At 45.9% G+C, this 18299-nt stretch overlaps 1 protein-coding gene across 3 annotated transcripts in view; it reads left to right on the top strand.

Moving 5' to 3' along the window:
* Window positions 1–18299, top strand: part of LOC144680453 (XK-related protein 6-like) — a 916065-nt gene that overhangs the window by 460320 nt on the left and 437446 nt on the right. Inside the window, exon 6 of one of the 3 annotated variants that reach the window (XM_078541418.1) lies at window positions 15291–15312. The exons of the other annotated variants lie outside the window; for them this stretch is intronic. Within the exon in view, the coding sequence (XP_078397544.1) occupies window positions 15291–15312 (22 nt within the window). The remainder of the gene's footprint in view (window positions 1–15290; window positions 15313–18299) is intronic. 3 annotated transcript variants of the gene reach the window in all.

Below are 18299 nucleotides of genomic sequence, written 5' to 3'. Positions count from 1 at the left end.
TCGCCTCTCTCTCCACGTTGATTTAAAATGAATTCTCGTCTCTCTCTCCGTGTTGATTTATAATGGATTCTCGCCTCTCTCTCCGCGCTGATTTAAAATGAATTCTCACCTCTCTCCGTACAAATTTAAAAAGAATTCACGCCTCTCTCTCCGCACTGATTTAAAATGAATTCTTGCCTCTCTCTCCGCGCTTATTTAAAATAAACTCTCGCCTCTCTCTTCGCACTGATTTGAAATGAACTCTCGCCTCTCTCTTTGCACTGATTTAAAATGAATTCTCACCTCTCTCTTTGCATTGATTTAAACTGAATTCTCGCCACTCTCTCCGCGCTGATTTAAAATGAATTCTCGCCTCTCTGTCCGCACTGACTTAAAATGAATGCTCGCCTATCTCTCCGCAATGATTTAAAATGAATTCTCGCCTCTCTCTCCGCACTGATTTAAAATGAATTCTCGCCTCTCTCTCTACGCTGATTTAAAATGAATTCTCGCCTCTCTCTCCGCGCTGATTTTATATGAATTCTCGCCTCTCTCTCCGTGCTGATTTAAAATGAATTCTTGCCTCTCTCTCCGCGCTGATCTAAAATGAGTTCTCGTGTCTCTCTTCGCACTTATTTAAAATGAATTCTCGCCTCTCTCTCCGCACTGAGTTAAAATGATTCTCGCCTCTCCGCGCTGATTTAAAATGAATTCTCGCCTCTCTGCGCTGATTTAAAATGAATTCTCGTCTCTCTCTCCGTGTTGATTTATAATGGATTCTCGCCTCTCTCTCCGCGCTGATTTAAAATGAACTCTCGCCTCTCTATCTGCGCTGTTTTAAAATGAACTCTCGCCTCTCTCTCCACGCTGATTGATAATGAAATCTCACCTCTCTCTTTGCACTGATTTGAATTGAACTCTCGCCTCTCTCTTCGCACTGATTTAAAATGAATTCTCGCCTCTCTCTTCGCACTTGTTTAAAATGAATTCTCCTCTCTCTCTCCGTGCAGATTTAAAATGAATTCTCGCCTCTCTCTTCGCACCGATTTGAAATGAACACTCGCCTCTCTCTTCGCACTGATTTAAAATGAATTCTTGCCTCTCTCTACGCACTGATTTAAAATGAATTCTCACCTCTCTCTCCGTGCTGATTTAAAATGAATTCTCGCCTCTCTATCCGCGCTGATTTAAAATGAATTCTCACCTCTTTCTCCACACTGATTTGAAATGAATCCACGCCTCTCTCTTCGCACCGATTTAAAATGAATTCTCGCCTCTCTCTCCATGCTGATTTAATATGAATTCTCGCCTCTCTCTCCGCGCTGATCTAAAATAAATTTCCGTTTGTCTTTTCGCACTTATTTAAAATGAATTCTCGCCTCTCTCTCCGCACTGATTTAAAATGAATTTTCAACTCTCTCTCCGCGCTGATTTAAAATGAATTCTCGCCTCTCTCTCTGCGCTGATTAAAAATGAATTTTCGCCTCTCCGCACTGATTTAAAATGAATTCTCACCTCTTTCTCCGCACTAATTGAAAATGAATTCACGCCTCTCTCTCTACACTGATTTAAAATGAATTCTCACCTCTCTCTCCGCTCTGATTTAAAATGAATTCTCGTCTGCCTCTCCGCGCTGATTTAAAATGAATTCTTGCCTCTCACCATGCTGATTTAAAATGAATTCTCGCCTCTCACTCCCAGCAGATTTAAAATGAATTTTCACCTCTCTCGCTGCCCTGATTTAAAATGAATTCTCGCCTCTCTCTCCGCGCCGATTTAAAATGAATTCTCGCCTCTCTCTCCGTGCTGATTTAAAATGAATTCTCGCATCTCTCTCCGTGTTGATCTAAAATAAATTTTTGTGTCTCTTTTCGCACTTATTTAAAATGAATTCTTGCCTCTCTCTCCGCACTGATTTAAAATGAATTCTCTCTTTCTCTCCACGCTGATTTATAATGAATTCTCGCCGCTCTCTCCGTGCTAATTTAAAATGAATTCTCGCCTCTCTCTCCGCGCAGATTTAAAATGAATTCTCGTGTCTCTCTTCGCACTTATTTAAAATGAATTCTCGTCTCTCTCTCAGTGCTGATTTAAAATGAATTCTCGCCTCTCTCTTCGCACCGATTTGAAATGAACACTCGCCTCTCTCTTCGCACTGATTTAAAATGAATTCTCGCCTCTCTCTCCGCGCTGATTTAAATTGAATTCTCGCCTCTCTCTCTACGCTGATTTAAAATGAATTCTCGCCTCTCTATCCGCGCTGATTTAAATTGAATTCTCTCCTCTCTCTCCGCACTAATTTAAAATGAATTCGCGCCTCTCTCTCTGCACTAATTTATAATGTATTCTCGCCTCTCTCTTTGCACTGGTTTGAAATGAACTCTTGCCTCTCTCTTTGCACTGATTTAAAATGAATTCTCGCCTCTCTCTTTACATTGATTTAAAATCAATTCTCGACACTCTGTTCACACTGATTTAAAATGAATTCTCACCTCTCGCCGCACTGATTTAAAATGAATGCTCGCCTCTCTCTCCGCACTGATTTAAAATGAATTCTCGCCTCTCTCTCCGTGCTGATTTTAAATGAATTTTCGCCTCTCTCTCCGCGCTGATTCAAATTGAATTCTCGCCTCTCTCTCCGCGCCGATTTGAAATGAATTCTCGCCTCTTTCTCCGCGCTGATCTAAAATGAATTCTCGTGTCTCTCTTCGCACTTATTTAAAATGTATTCTCGCCTCTCTCTCCGCACTGATTTAAAATGAATACTCGTCTCTCTCTCTACGCTGATTTAAAATGAATTCTCGCCTCTCTCTCTGCGCTGATTTAAATTGAATTCTCTCCTCTCTATCCGCACTAATTTAAAATGAATTCGCGCCTCTCTCTCTGCACTAATTTAAAATGTATTCTCGCCTCTCTCTTCGCACTGGTTTGAAATGAACTCTTGCCTCTCTCTTTGCACTGATTTAAAATGAATTCTCGCCTCTCTCTTTACATTGATTTAAAATCAATTCTCTACACTCTGTCCGCACTGATTTAAAATGAATTCTCGCCTCTCCGCGCTGATTTAAAATGAATGCTCGCCTCTCTCTCCACGCTGATTTAAAATGAATTCTTGCCCCTCTCTCCGTACTAATTTAAAAAGAATTCACGCCTCTCTCTCCGCGCTGATTTAAAATGAAATCTCGCCTCTCGCCGCACTGATTTAAAATGAATGCTCGCCTCTCTCTCCGCACTGATTTAAAATGAATTCTCGCCTCTCTCTCCGCACTGATTTAAAATGAATTCTCGCCTCTCCACACTGATTTAAAATGAATTCTCGCCTCTCCACGCTGATTTAAAATAAATTCTCGCCTCTCTCTCCACGCTGATTTAAAATGAATTCTTGCCTCTCTCTCCGTACTAATTTAAAAAGAATTCACGCCTCTCTCTCCGCACTGATTTAAAATGAATTCTTGCCTCTCTCTCCGCGCCGATTTGAAATGAATTCTCGCCTCTCTCTCCGTGCTGATTTAAAATGAATTCTCGCCTCTTTCTCCGCGCTGATCTAAAATGAATTCTCGTGTCTCTCTTCGCACTGATTTAAAATGAATTCTCGCCTCTCTCTTCACGTTGATTTAAAATGAATTCTTGCCTCTCCCCGCACTGATTTAAAATGAATGCTCGCCTCTCTCTCTGCACTGATTTAAAATGAATTCTCGCCTCTCTCTCCGCACTGATTTAAAATGAATTCTCGCCTCTCTCCACGCTGATTCAAAATGAATTCTTGCCTCTCCGCGCTGATTTAAAATGAATACTCGCCTCTCTCTCCGTGCTGATTTAAAATGAATTCTCGCCTCTCTCTCTGCGCTGATTTAAAATGAACTCTCGCCTCTCTCTCCTCCTTGGTTTAAAATGAATTCTCGTGTCTCTCTTCGCCCTTATTTAAAATGTATTCTCGCCTCTCTCTCCGCACTGATTTAAAATGAATACTCGCCTCTCTCTCCGTGCTGATTTAAAATGAATTCTCGCCTCTCTCTCTGCGCTGATTTAAAATGAACTCTCGCCTCTCTCTCCGCCTTGGTTTAAAATGAATTCTCGGCTCGCTCTCAGCGCTGATTTAAAATGAACTCTCGCCTCACTCTTTGCACTGATTTAAAATGAAATCTCGCCTGTCTCTCCGCCTTGGTTTAAAATGAATTCTCGCCTCTCTCTTCGCACTGATTTAAAATGAATTCTCATCTCTCTCTGTGCGCTGATTTAAAATGAACTCTCGCCTCTCTCTCTGCCTTGGTTTAAAATGAATTCTCACCTCCCTCTCCGCGCTGATTTAAAATGAACTCTTGCCTCTCACTTCGCACTGATTTAAAATGAATTCTCGACTCTCTCTCCGCGCTGATTTAAAATTAATTCTTGTCTCTCTCTCAGCGCTGATTTAAAATGAATTCTCGCCTCTCTCTCTGCTGCTGTTTTAAAATGAACTCTTTCCTCTCTCTCTGCGCTGATTTAAAATGAACTCTCGCCTCTCCGCCTTGGTTTAAAATGAATTCTCGTCTCTCTCTTCGCACTGATTTAAAATGAATTCTCGTCTCTCTCTGTGCTGATTTAAAATGAATTCTCGCCTCTCTCTCCGCGCTGATTTAAAATGAATTCTCGCCTCTCTCTCCACGCTGAATTAAAATGAACTCTCGCCTCTCTTTTCGCACTGATTTGAAATGAACTCTCGCCTCTCTCTTCGCACTGATTTAAAATGAATTCTCGCGTCTCTCTTCGCGTTGATTTGAAATGAATTCTCGCCTCTCTCTCCGCGCTAATTTAAAATGAATTCTCGCCTCTCTTTCCGCGCTGATTTAAAATGAATTCTCGTCTCTCTCTCCGTGTTGATTTATAATGGATTCTCGCCTCTCTCTCTGTGCTGATTTAAAATGTACTCTCGCCTCTCTCTCCATGCTGATTGATAATGAACTCTCGCCTCTCTCTTCGCACTGATTTGAATTGAACTCTCGCCTCTCTCTTCGCGCTGATTTAAAATGAATTCTCGCCTCTCTGTCCGCACTGATTTAAAATGAATGCTCGCCTCTCTCTCCGCACTGATTTAATATGAATTCTCGCCACGCTCTCCGCACTGATTTATAATGAATTCTCGCCTCTCTGTCTACACAGATTTAAAATGAATTCTCGCCTCTCTATCCGCGCTGATTTAAATTGAATTCTCGACTCTCTCTCTGCACTAATTTAAATTGAATTCGCGCCTCTCTCCCTGCACTAATTTAAAATGTATTCTCGCCTCTCTCTTCGCACTGGTTTGAAATGAACTATTGCCTCTCTCTTTGCACTGATTTAAAATTAATTCTCGCCTCTCTCTTCACATTGATTTAAAATCAATTCTCGCCACTCTCTCCGCACTGATTTAAAATGAATGCTCGCCTCTCTCTCCGCACTGATTTAAAATGAATTCTCGCCTCTGTCTCCGCACTGCTTTAAAATGAATTCTTGCCTTTCTCTCCACGCTGATTTAAAATGAATTCTCGCCTCTCCGCGCTGATTTAAAATGAATTCTCGCCTCTCTCTCCGCGCTGATTTAAAATGAATTCTCGCCTCTCTCTCCGTACAAATTTAAAAGGAATTCCCGCCTCTCTCTCCGCACTAATTTAAAATGAATTCTTGCCTCTCTCTCCGCGCTGATTTAAAATGAACTCTCGCCTTTCTCTTCGCACTGATTTGAAATGAACTCTCGCCTTCTCTTCACACTGATTTAAAATGAATTTTCACCTGTCGCTTTGCATTGATTTAAAATGAATTCTCGCCACTCTCTCCACGCTGATTTAAAATGAATTCTCGCCTCTCTCTCCGTGCTGATTTAAAATGAATTCTCGCATCTCTCTCCGTGCTGATCTAAAATAAATTTTTGTGTCTCTTTTCGCACTTATTTAAAATGAATTCTTGCCTCTCTCTCCGCACTGATTTAAAATGAATTCTCTCTTTCTCTCCACGCTGATTTATAATGAATTCTCGCCGCTCTCTCCGTCCTGATTTAAAATGAATTCTCGCCTCTCTCTCCGCGCAGATTTAAAATGAATTCTCGTGTCTCTCTTCGCACTTATTTAAAATGAATTCTCGTCTCTCTCTCCGTGCTGATTTAAAATGAATTCTCGCCTCTCTCTTCGCACCGATTTGAAATGAACTCTCGCCTCTCTCTTCGCACTGATTTGAAATGAACTCTCGCCTCTCTCTTCGCACTGATTTAAAATGAATTTTCACCTCTCGCTTTGCATTGATTTAAAATGAATTCTCGCCACTCTCTCCACGCTGATTTAAAATGAATTCTCGCCTCTCTGTCCGCACTGATTTAAAATGAATGCTCGCCTCTCTCTCCGCACTGATTTAAAATGAATTCTCGCCTCTCTCTCCGCACTGATTTAAAATGAATTCTCGCCTCTCTCTCTACGCTGATTTAAAATGAATTCTCGCCTCACTCTCCGCGCTGATTTAAATTGAATTCTCGCCTCTCGCCGCACTAATTTGAAATGAATTCACGCCTCTCTCTCTGCACTAATTTAAAATGAATTCACGTCTCTCTCTCCACACTGATTTGAAATGAATTCTCGCCTCTCTCTCAGCACTGATTTAAAATGAATTCTCTGCTCTCTCTCCGCCCTGATTTACAATGAATTCTCTCCTCTCTCTACGCACTAATTTGAAATGAATTCACGCCTCTCTCTCCGCACTGAGTTAAAATGAATTCTCGCCTCTCTCTTCGCATTGATTTAAAATGAATTCTCGCCACTCTCTCCACACTGATTTAAAATGAATTCTCGCCTCTCTGTCCGCACTGATTTAAAATGAATGCTCGCCTCTCTCTCCGCGCTGATTTAAAATGAATTCTCGCCTGTCTCTCCACACTGATTTTAAATGAATTCTCGCCTCTCTCTCTACGCTGATTTAAAATGAATTCTCGCCTCTCTCTGCGCTGATTTAAATTGAATTCTCACCTCTCTCCGCACTAATTTGAAATGAATTCGCGCCTCTCTCTCTGCACTAATTTAAAATGTATTCTCGCCTCTCTCTTTGCACTGATTTAAAATGAATTCTCGCCTCTCTCTTCACATTGATTTAAAATCAATTCTCGCCACTCTCTCCGCACAGATTTAAAATGAATTCTCACCTCTCTCCGCACTGATTTAAAATGAATGCTCGCCTCTCTATCCGCACTGATTTAAAATGAATTCTCGCCTCTCTCTCCGCACTGATTTAAAATGAATTCTCGCCTCTCTCTCCACGCTGATTTAAAATGAATTCCCGCCTCTCTCTCTGCGCTGATTTAAAATGAATTCTCGTGTCTCTCTTCGCACTTATTTGAAATGAATTCACACCTCTCTCTCCGCGCTGATTTAAAATGAATTCTCGCCTCTCTTGGTGCTGATTTAAAATGAATTCTCGACCCTGTGCGCTGATTTAAAATGAATTCTCGCCTCTCACTCCGCGCCGATTTAAAATGAATTTTCACCTCTCTGTGCTGATTTAAAATGAATTCTCACCTCTCTCTCCTTGCTGATCTAAAATGAATTCTCGTGTCTCTCTTCGCACTTATTTAAAATGAATTCTCGCCTTTCTCTCCGCACTGATGTAAAATAAATTCTCGCCTCTCCGCGCTGATTTAAAATGAATTCTCGCCTCTCTCTCTGCGCTGATTTAAAATGAATTCTTGCCTCTCTCTCTGCACTAAATGAAAATGAATTCACGCCTCTCTCTCCGCGTTGATTTAAAATGAATTCTCGCCTCTCTCTCCGCACTAATTGAAAATGAATTCACGCCTCTTTCTCCACCCTGATTGAAAATGAATTCTCGTCTCTCTCCACACTGATTTAAAATAAATTCTCGCATCTCTCTCCGCGCTGATTTAAAATGAATTCTCGCCTCTCTCCGCGCTGATATAAAATTAATTCTCGCCTTTCTCTCCGCGCTGATTTAAAATGAATTTTCGCCTCTCTCCCCACGCTGATTTAAAATGAATTCTCGCCTCTTTCTCCGCGCTGATTTAAAATGAATTCTCGCCTGTCTCTCCGCGCTGATTTAAAATGAATTTTTGCCTCTCTCTCCGCACTGATTTAAAATGATTTCTCGCCTCTCTCTCCGCACTAATTTAAAATGAATTCACGTCTCTCTCTCCACACTGATTTGAAATGAATTCTCGCCTCTCTCTCAGCACTGATTTAAAATGAATTCTCTGCTCTCTCTCCGCGCTGATTTACAATGAATTCTCTCCTCTCTCTAAGCACTCATTTGAAATGAATTCACGCCTCTCTCTCCGCACTGAGTTAAAATTAATTCTCGCCTCTCTCTCCGCACTGATTTAAAATGAATTCTCGCCTCTCCGTACAAATTTAAAAAGAATTCACGCCTTTCTCTCTGCACTAACTTAAAATGAATTCTTGCCTCTCTCTCTGCGCTGATTTAAAATGAACTCTCGCCTCTCTCTTCACACTGATTTGAAATGAACTCTCGCCTCTCTCTTCGCACTGATTTAAAATGAATTCTCACCTCTCTCTTCGCATTGATTTAAAATGAATTCTCGCCACTCTCTCCACGCTGATTTAAAATGAATTCTCGCCTCTCTGTCCGCACTGTTTTAAAATGAATGCTCGCCTCTCTCTCCGCGCTGATTTAAAATGAATTCTCGCCTGTCTCTCCACACTGATTTTAAATGAATTCTTGCCTCTCTCTCTACGCTGATTTAAAATGAATTCTCGCCTCTCTCTGCGCTGATTTAAATTGAATTCTCGCCTCTCTCTCCGCACTAATTTTAAATAAATTCTCGCCTCTTTTCGTGCTGATTTAAAATGATTTCTCGCCTCTTTCTCCGCGCTGATTTAAAATGAATTTTCGCCTCTCTCTCCGTGCTGATTTAAAATGAATTCTCGCCTCTCTCTGCGTGCCGATTTAAAATGAATTCTCGCCTCTCCGTGCTGATTTAAAATGAATTCTCGCGTCTCTCTCCGCGCTGATCTAAAATGAATTCTCGTGTCTCTTCGCATTTATTTAAAATGAATTCTCGCCTCTCTCTCCGCGCTGATTTAAAATGAAATCTCGCCTCTCTCACCGCACTAATTTAAAATGTATTCACGACTCTCTCCGCACTGATTTAAAATGAATTCTCGCCTCTCTCTCAGCACTGATTTAAAATGAATTCTCGCCTCTCTGCACTGATTTAAAATAAATTCTCGCCTCTCTCTCCGCGCTGATTTAAAATGAATTCTCTGCTCTCTCTCCGTGCTGATTTACAATGAATTCTCGCCTCTCTCTCCGCACTAATTTAAAATGAATTCACGCCTCTCTCTCCGCGCTGATTTAATATGAATTCTCGCCTCTCTCTCCGCACTAATTTAAAATGAATTCACGCCTCTGTCTCCACACTGATTTAAAATGAATTCTCGCCTCTCTCTCCGCTCTGATTTAAAATGAATTTTCGCCTCTCTCTCCGCATTAATTTAAATAAATTCTCGCATCTCTCTCCGCGCTGATATGAAATGAAGTCTCGCCTCTCCGCGCTGATTTAATATGAATTCTTGCCTCTCTTCATGCTGATTTAAAATAAATTCTCGCCTCTCCGCGCTGATTTAAAAATAATTTTGCCTCTCTCTCCGCGCTGATTTAAATTGAATTCTCGCCTCTCCGCGCTGATTTAAAATGAATTTTCACCTCTCTCTCCGTGCTGATTTAAAATGAATTCTCGCCTCTCTCTCCGCGCTGATCTAAAATGAATTCTCGTGTCTCTCTTCGCACATATTTAAAATGAATTCTCGCCTCTCTCTCTGCACTGATTTAAAATAAATTCTCGCCTCTCTCTCCGCGCTGATTTAAAATGAATTCTCGCCTCTCTCTCTGCGCTGATTTAAAATGAATTCTCGCCTCTCTCTCCGCACTGATTTAAAATGAAATCTCGCCTCTCTCTCCGCATTAATTTAAATAAATTCTCGCCCCTCTCTCCGCGCTGATTTAATATGAATTCTCGCCTCTCCACGCTGAGTTAAAATGAATTCTCGCCTCTCTTCGTGCTGATTTAAAATGATTTCTCGCCTCTCTCTCCGCGCTGATTTAAAATGAATTTTCACCTCTCTCTCCGTGCTGATTTAAAATGAATTCTCGCCTCTCTCTGCGTGCCAATTTAAAATGAATTCTCGCCTCTCTCTCCGCACTAGTTTAAAATGAACTCTCGCCTCTCTCTCCGCGCTGATCTAAAATGAATTCTCGTGTCTTCGCATTTATTTAAAATGAATTCTCGCCTCTCTCTCCGCACTGATTTAAAATGAATTCTCGCCTCTCTCTCCGCGCTGATTTGAAATGAATTCCTTCCTTTCACTCTTCACTGATTTAAAATGAATTCTTGCCTCCCTCTCCGCTCTAATTGAAAATGAATTCACGCCTCTCTCTCCACACTGATTTAAAAAGGATTCTCCCCTCTCTCTCCGCTCTGATTTAAAATGAATTCTCGTCTCTCTCTCCGCATTAACTGAAATAAATTCTCGCCTCTCTCTCCGCGCTGATTTAAAATGAATTCTCGCCTCTCCGCGCTGACTTAAAATGAATTCTCGCCTCTCTCCGTGCTGATTTAAAATGAATTCTCGCCTCTCTGCACTGATTTAAAATGAATTTTCGCCTCTCTCTCCGCGCTGATTTAAAATGAATTCTCGCCTCTCTCTCCGCGCCGATTTAAAATGAATTCTCGCCTCTCTCTCCGCTCTGATTTAAAATGAATTCTCGTCTCGCTCTCCTCATTAATTTACTTAAATTCTCGCCTCTCTCTCCGCACTGATTTAAAATGAATTCTCGCCTCTCTCCCAGCGCTGATTTTAAATGAATTCTCGCCTCTCTATCCGCACTGATTTAAAATGAATTTTCGCCTCTCTTTCTGCATTAATTTAAATAAATACTCGCCTCTCTCTCCACGCTGATTTAAAATGAATTCTCGCCTCTCCGTGCTGATTTAAAATGAATTCTCGCCTCACTCCGTGCTGATTTAAAATGAATTCTCACCTCTCTCTCCGCGCCGATTTAAAATGAATTTTCGCCTCTCTCTCCGTGCTGATTTAAAATGAATTCTCGCCTCTCTCTGCGTGCCGATTTAAAAAGAATTCTCGCCTCTCTCTCCGTGCTGATCTAAAATGAATTCTCGTGTCTCTCTTCGCACTTATTTAAAATGAATTCTCGCCTCTCCGCACTGATTTAAAATGAATTTTCGCCTCTCTCTCCGCACTGATTTAAAATAAATTGTCGCCTCTCTCTCCCCGCTGATTTGAAATGAATTCTCGCCTCTCCGCGCTGATTTAAAATGAATTCTCGCCTCTCTCTCCGTGCTGATTTAAAATGAATTCTCGCCTCTATCTCCGCGCTGATCTAAAATGAATTCTCGTGTCTCTCTTCGCACTTATTCAAAATGAATTCTCGCCTCTCTCTCCGCACTGATTTAAAATGAATTCTCGCCTCTCTCTCTGCGCTGATTTAAAATACATTCTTGCCTCTCTCTCTGCGCTGATTTAAAATGAATTCTCGCCTCTTTCACTGCACTAATTTAAAATGAATTCATGCCTCTCTCTCCACACTGATTTAAAATGAATTCTCGATTCTCTCTCCGCACTGATTTAAAATTAATTTTCGCCTCTCCGCACTGATTTAAAATAAATTGTCGCCTCTCTCTCCGTGCTGATTTAAAATGAATTCTCTTCTCTCTCTCCGTGCTGATTTAAAATGAATTCTCGCCTCTCTCTCCGCGCTGATTTAAAATCAATTCTCCCCTCTCTCTCCGCGCTAATTAAAATGAACTCTCACCTCTCTCTCCACGCTGTTTTAAAATGAACTCTCGATCTCCCTCTGCACTGATTTAAAATGAACGCTCGCCTCTCTCTCTGCGCTGTTCTAAAGTGAACTCACACCTCTCTCTCCGCGCTGTTTTAAAATGAACTCTCGCCTCTCCCTCCGCGCTGATTTAAAATGAACTCTCGCTTCCCTCTCTACATAGGTTAAAATGTGCTCTTACCTCTCCACGCTGTTTTAAAATGGACAATCATGCTGTTTTAAAATGAACGTTGATATCTCTCTCCGCGCTGTTTCAAAATCTATTATCGCCTCTCTCTCTACGCAGATTTAAAATGAACTCTCGCACCATCACTATTTTAAAATAAACTTTTGCCCCTCTCTCTCCCTGCTGTTTTAAAATTAATTCCTGCCTCTCTCTCCACGCTGATTTTAAGTGAACGGACATCTCTTGCTCTGCACTACTTTAAAATAACCCTTTCCTCTCTCGCCCTTCTCTTGCGCTGTTTCAAAGTGCATGCAGGGGCGGGACCCGCACACTGACGCATAAAATGGCAAGCGCCCTGAGGTCACCGCGCGCCATCGTAATATGTCGTTGGGCGACTGCACGATGATATCCGATGTGCACCAGCCATTAATTATCTGGAGCCCTTGCGGCCCTGGTCCACGGCGGTGTTTTGGCGTCCGTGTGATCTTCAGGTCGGCGAACGGGCACAACGGGCAGGCGGGTAGGAGACATTTGTATAAACCTCATCCACGGGCGGGATAAGGGGGCTCAGTGGGGTCATGAGTGTGCTCTGTCAAATATTGATGTTTCAAAGTCACTGATACTTGCTTGTGTGATCTGCAATACTTCAAAACGCAGACCAGCTGCTTCGTCTGGACTCACAACCTTCAGGTCAGCACTCTGCAGTGAGGAATCTTTCTGGGCCTGCAGGTTTCAGGAAGCCTTCCCTTAGCCTGGGAATGGGAGCTGAACTCTCCACTGGAGGCACCTCCTCTGAGGAGGAAGGGAGGGCTAGGAGGGGGAGGAGGCCAGGAGTGCACATTCAACCTCCAGGGGAGCCACCTTTGGGAGGAGAGGTGCAGGCACAAGGGGCACAGGGCCAAGAGGTAGTCCAAGGCCGAAGGGGCTGCAGAAGAAGCCTCTATCCTGCTGCCAGGGTTTACAGGCGGTGAATCAGCTACCTCAATATGTCTGAGGTCCAGTGACGAAGGAGACTCCATCTCTCAAGGGATACAGTCAACTATATCTGTCAGATGATTGGGCCTGAGATCTCCGCTAACTGTGTGGGTGGTGTAGAGGGTGGTGTGTGTGTGTCAGCTTCACCTCTGACTTCTGAGTGGTTCGAATCGCTCCCACTCCCTGGGTTCTAGACCTTGGACTTATTTGTGGGTTGCGACAAAGTGCAGCAGACAACTGGCTTTGGTGCAAGAAACAAAAACTGGTTTGTTGAAGTCACAAATGAACTTATAACATTAGGATTACACTGAGATTACACAGATTTACAAAGTACATTTAGTTAAGAATGGGGAACACACGGCATAACGAGGGAAAATCACGCTACTAATCCCCTTACCCTTGTCCCACCCCCAATACCTAACTAAATTGAACTAGGAGAGGTCAGGGGTCATGCTCACCAACCCAGGGTTCCTTGACAGTTCGAAATCCAGCCAGGTAAGCCAGTTGCAGTTTTGGGGTACGCTCTTTGTGTCCTCTGGGGCCTGCTGTCCCCATGTGGTCCTGGTCTGTGGAATCTGCGAAGGTTCTTCAGTTGGGTGGAGGGCGCGGTTGTGGGTGGTCGATCTTCGTGGAGGGTGCGGTTGCGGCCTTGTTGTCTTCGGTTGAGCCTGCCACCCCGTGCCCCTCGCCGTGATGTTGCCTGTGGCCTGCAAACCTCCAGATCTCCTTCCTCCGCTTGGCTCAGCTCCCTGTTTAAACTCTGCTCCAACCGCTCCCAACTGCTCACTGCCCTGTGTCAGCTTTCAACACTGCTCACCCTTGTGTCACTGCCCAAAACCACTCACTTCAGATCTCCCGGCCCAGTTATACTGTTTTTCGAATTTCTTATCTCAATCCAAATCAAGGTTAGTTCTTTGTTTGATTTTGGTGGACTTCCCCCGGTGATTGTTGTCTCGTTGTTTTTAATGGGCTCGCATGATGTTTATCATTATCTTCCTGCCCCTGTAACTAGTCTTGAACTGAAAGCCATTGTATATATGGAGTATTGATGGGTTTGCATAATTTGCATTGATTGCTGCCTTCCTGCCTTAGTAGTTAGTAGCGATTATTTATGCAAGATTTTGATGGGCTTTAGTTTTGTGTTGATTGTTTTAAAGGGAAGAATGTGTATTCTGTCTCCTCTCCTTGTCTGGTTTCAGGTATAAGTCCAAAAGTCATATCCTTGTTGATGATATGAAAAATGTGGGAATTTTGAGAACCCTTCAGTGGACACCCCATGCCAGTGGCTCTAAAGGTCACAGCTGCCCTCAACTTCTATGCCTCCGGCTCCTTCCAGGGTTCAGTGGGTGATCTTTGTGGTGTCTCCCAACCAGCTGTCCACACTTGTGTCAAGCAGGTAACAGACGCTCTGTTCAGGCATGCATTGACCTTCATCCACTTCCACTGGGACAATGCCAGTCAGACAGAGCGAGCCAGAGGCTTTGCGGCCATTGCTGGCTTCCCCCGTGTCCAGGGTGCTATAGACTGTACACATGTGGCCATCAAGGCGCCAGCAGGTGAGCCCGGTGCCTTCGTCAACAGGAAGGGCTTCCACTCCATGAACGTGCAGATAGTGTGTGATCACAGGATGCTGATTCTACAAGTCTGTGCAAGGTACCCAGGCAGCTCCCACGACACCTACATCCTCAGACACTCCCAGGTGCCGGGGCTCTTCAGTGCTCCAGCCTGGCTGGATGGATGGCTGCTGGGTGACAAGGGCTATCCCCTCAAAAGGTGGCTCATGACGCCTCTTCGCCATCCAAGAACAGAAGCTGAGCAGCGCTACAATAGGAGCCAGGGCACCACAAGGGCTGTGGTGGAGAGAACCATAGGTCTTCTCAAGATGCGCTTCTGATGCCTGGACCACTCAGGGGGCGCACTCCAGTACCCTCCAGATCGTGTGTCAGGGATAGTGGTTGCATGCTGCGCTGTCCACAATCTTGCGCTGGGAAGGGGGGACTCAGTGGGCGATGATGATGTAGACGCAGTGTCTGCGGCTGCACACGATGAGTCCAGCAGTGAGTCCGAGGATGAGCACGCACAGGAGAACACTGAGGGGGTAGATGCTGACCCGGGCAACCTCTAGGGAGGCAGGGACACCCGGGAGGCTTTAATCCAAGCTTCAGCTAACCCACCACATATGGACCTCCAGGACAAGCCTGGGCTGTAGGCTCCATACTCGATACTTAAGTACAAAATCTCCTGGATTGGAACAGTAACTAAGGGCCTTGTTAATAAAGCTGAATGTCCCACAAAGCACTCATTACAGTTTTGGAAACCATCCACCTGCAGAAGAAAAGAGGCTCCCTCAGCCATGGCGACATGTCTGAATTTATTCAGTTAAGCAAACCAACTTATTCCAAAAAAAGACAATAGTGTTACCAAAGAAAACAAATCATAAAGACATCATCTTGGGCCAACACATAAGCACCAGTGATAAACCTGTGATGTGCCAATGTGCCTTATGTTTCCGTTTGTGGGTGCTACATCTTGGTGCCGCCCCATCGCTCGGAGTGGCACTGAGCCAGCCTGCCGACTCTGCTGTCCTGTTGGCCTCGATGACCTTGGCGGATGTCCTCTGGCCCGTGGAGCCTGTGCTGGCCTCACCTGGGAGGGAGCTGCCAGTTCCACATCTGGCAACTCCCCAGTCGTTGCAGCCTCATTGGATGGTACGGTAACTGGGAGAGGGGCGGAGGAGCTGCCGCCCTCATCCGGAGCGCCCTGAGAGGAGCCCACAGAGACAACAGGCAGCTGCTGCGCCAACGTGAGGTCACTTCGGACCTCCCTGCTCACCGTGGATGGATAGGCACCGAGCGGGGAAGCTTGATGCCCAGACCATCTCCCACACTGGCACTGACCAGCTGAGGTCAATGCCGATGTGAGGTACTTGCTGGTCAGAGCGCATCCCCAGGAAGCCTTGGCGGGTCTCCTGGAGAAGCCTCTCCACGAGAGTCGCCACTCTCTCCATGGAGGACGCTTGGCGCTCGGACATGAGGCTCATTGCTTCATGATATCTGCGTAGACTCCTCCACCACGGACACCAAGCCAAGCATAGCCTCATGTACCTCCCCCACCGCACACCCGGCCGCATTTCCTGCAGCTGCTGCATTGCGGACGACTCCAGAGACACATCATCAGGCACCGACTGAGCATGTGCCTGGTCCCCTGCAGTCCTCCGACTGCTGGCGCCATGGGCACTCTCTGTCTCTGCCAGTTCCTCCAGCGAGTGTGAAGTGCTGTCACCGCTGTGCCCCGGGACACTAGCCGATGTTCTAACTCCCACCGAGGTGCTAGTATCTGCGCTGGTGCCTGCTTGGCAGAGATGGTGTGATGCTGGAGAGACTTCAGGGTCCCTCAGGTGTGAGAGGGGGCCTCTGCTGCTCCTCCTCCCGGCCCTGCTCCGCTGATGCTGAAAGGAAGAACAAGGACATTGGGTCAGTTAACGTGGAGACAATGACAAAGTTCATCCCTGTCCCCCGGATCATTATGAGCTCATCCTTCCATAAGCAATGGTCAAGCCATGTTGTAAAATTAAATGAATTAACATTCAGCACTGCCATGGCTGTTGGGAGAACAATGGTGACCTCACTGCTGGGCAAACATACCTGCCCATGGCACCCCAGCCTCACCGACACCAGGGGACCTGGGCACATGGCGCCTCTCCAGATCCAGGGCCTCCTGCTCGAAGCGACTGAGAATCGCTAACTGTGCCCTCCTGCCGCCAGTCCTCACCCGCTCGGCCGCGTTCTGAACATTCTTCTCCTGAAAAGGAGAGATGAGCATTGATTAGTGAGAATTGCACATGGACTCTGTTTGCACACGGCCCACCCCAACCAGAGTGGGACATACCAGGGCTCCAGTGTCTCCTCACCCCGCTGCTGCCCAACACTCACACAAAGATGCTCAGCCTGTCTCCCACCCACCCCTCCTTGGACACATGCTGCCTACATCACATTAGGCACCACATGGTGTATCCTTCCATAACAAGGAGGCACAAGCACGTGGAGTGCAGAGGGCAGCAGATCGATTGGTGCCAACGTCACCTTGAAGCTCCCCTCCCAGCCTCTCATCACCTTGACTTGGACATGTTCTGGAGTTCCAGCTCTGTGCCCAGGTGCAGCTCCTCCAGGTTGCCCCCAAACCAGTCATGTGGGTCTCAGTGTACCACATGCTGCGGGGGCAAAACACATCTCTTCACCACCCTCTCAGGGTGACCTCGGCATGGGCAATATCTGCTGACCCACCCAGCAAAAAACACAGGCCGTCAATGATTCAATGCAGTCACTACACTCAGATTTGGGGGAAGGGGGGCGGTGATGGGGTGGGGTGGGGGGTAGTAGGGGGAAAGCCTACCTGCTGGGTTAAGTGACCAATGTGAACATGGTCCTTGCCCTTCCTAAACGCAACAAATCATTGAAGCGCTTACGACACTGGATCCAGGTGCCTCGCACCACATCGCGGGATCTCACCACCTCCGCCACCTCCTCCCATGCACATTTCGTCATGTGGGGGGGGCCTCCTCCTCCCATCCTGGGGAACCAGCGCCTCCCCCTGTGCTGCCACCTCCCCAAGGAGAGCAGCATGGCCATCGTCAGAAAAACGAGGGGCACAGTGGCCCCCCTGCCCTACCCTCCTGCCTGGCCTGCTCACCAGCCGCGCTCTGGGAAGACCCTCCACTGGCCGGGATTCACAGCGTGGGAAAGGCTGCAGGAGCTTTTTACAACAGGCTGCCCAGTTGCCATTGGACCCGGCCGTCATGTCGGACCCGGCCGTCATGCCAATCCCGCCGCCGCCCGCCCACTCCCACTGTCCTCGGGAGCTGTGGTTCATGTTGGGTGGGCCTGAATTGACCCACCCACATAAAATGGCAGCGCAGCTGATCGAGGCCACGCACAATCCCGTACCACCCGGTCGACAGGCAGAAAACTCTGCCCAAAATGAACTCTTGCCTCTCCCTCCATGCTAATTGAAAATGGACAATCGCTGTTTTAAAATGAGTGCTCCCGGGAAGCATTTTCCCATCGGTGAGTGGGGGGGGGGGTGGAGCCCACTCGCCGACAGGTAAAATGACGTCTGGTGATGTCAGGCAGGCGTGTGTCCCGGTGTCACCGCGCATCATTTAGATTTCCAGTTCAGCGGGTGCGCAGCCGCGTCGGAACCTGCCGGACTGTCAAAGGCCTAGTCAGACCCATTAAAAACTAATTAAAACAATTAAACGTGCTGCCCGTCCAACCTTAAGGCTGGGGGGCAGGCGAAGAGCCCAGGCGGCCTTCGCATTTTTCAGGGAACCTCATCCACGGGCAGGACGAGG

Source organism: Cetorhinus maximus, chromosome 5, assembly GCF_964194155.1.
Source record: "Cetorhinus maximus chromosome 5, sCetMax3.hap1.1, whole genome shotgun sequence".
Classification (NCBI taxonomy): domain Eukaryota; kingdom Metazoa; phylum Chordata; class Chondrichthyes; order Lamniformes; family Cetorhinidae; genus Cetorhinus; species Cetorhinus maximus.
This window is presented reverse-complemented; position numbering and strand designations above follow the sequence as displayed.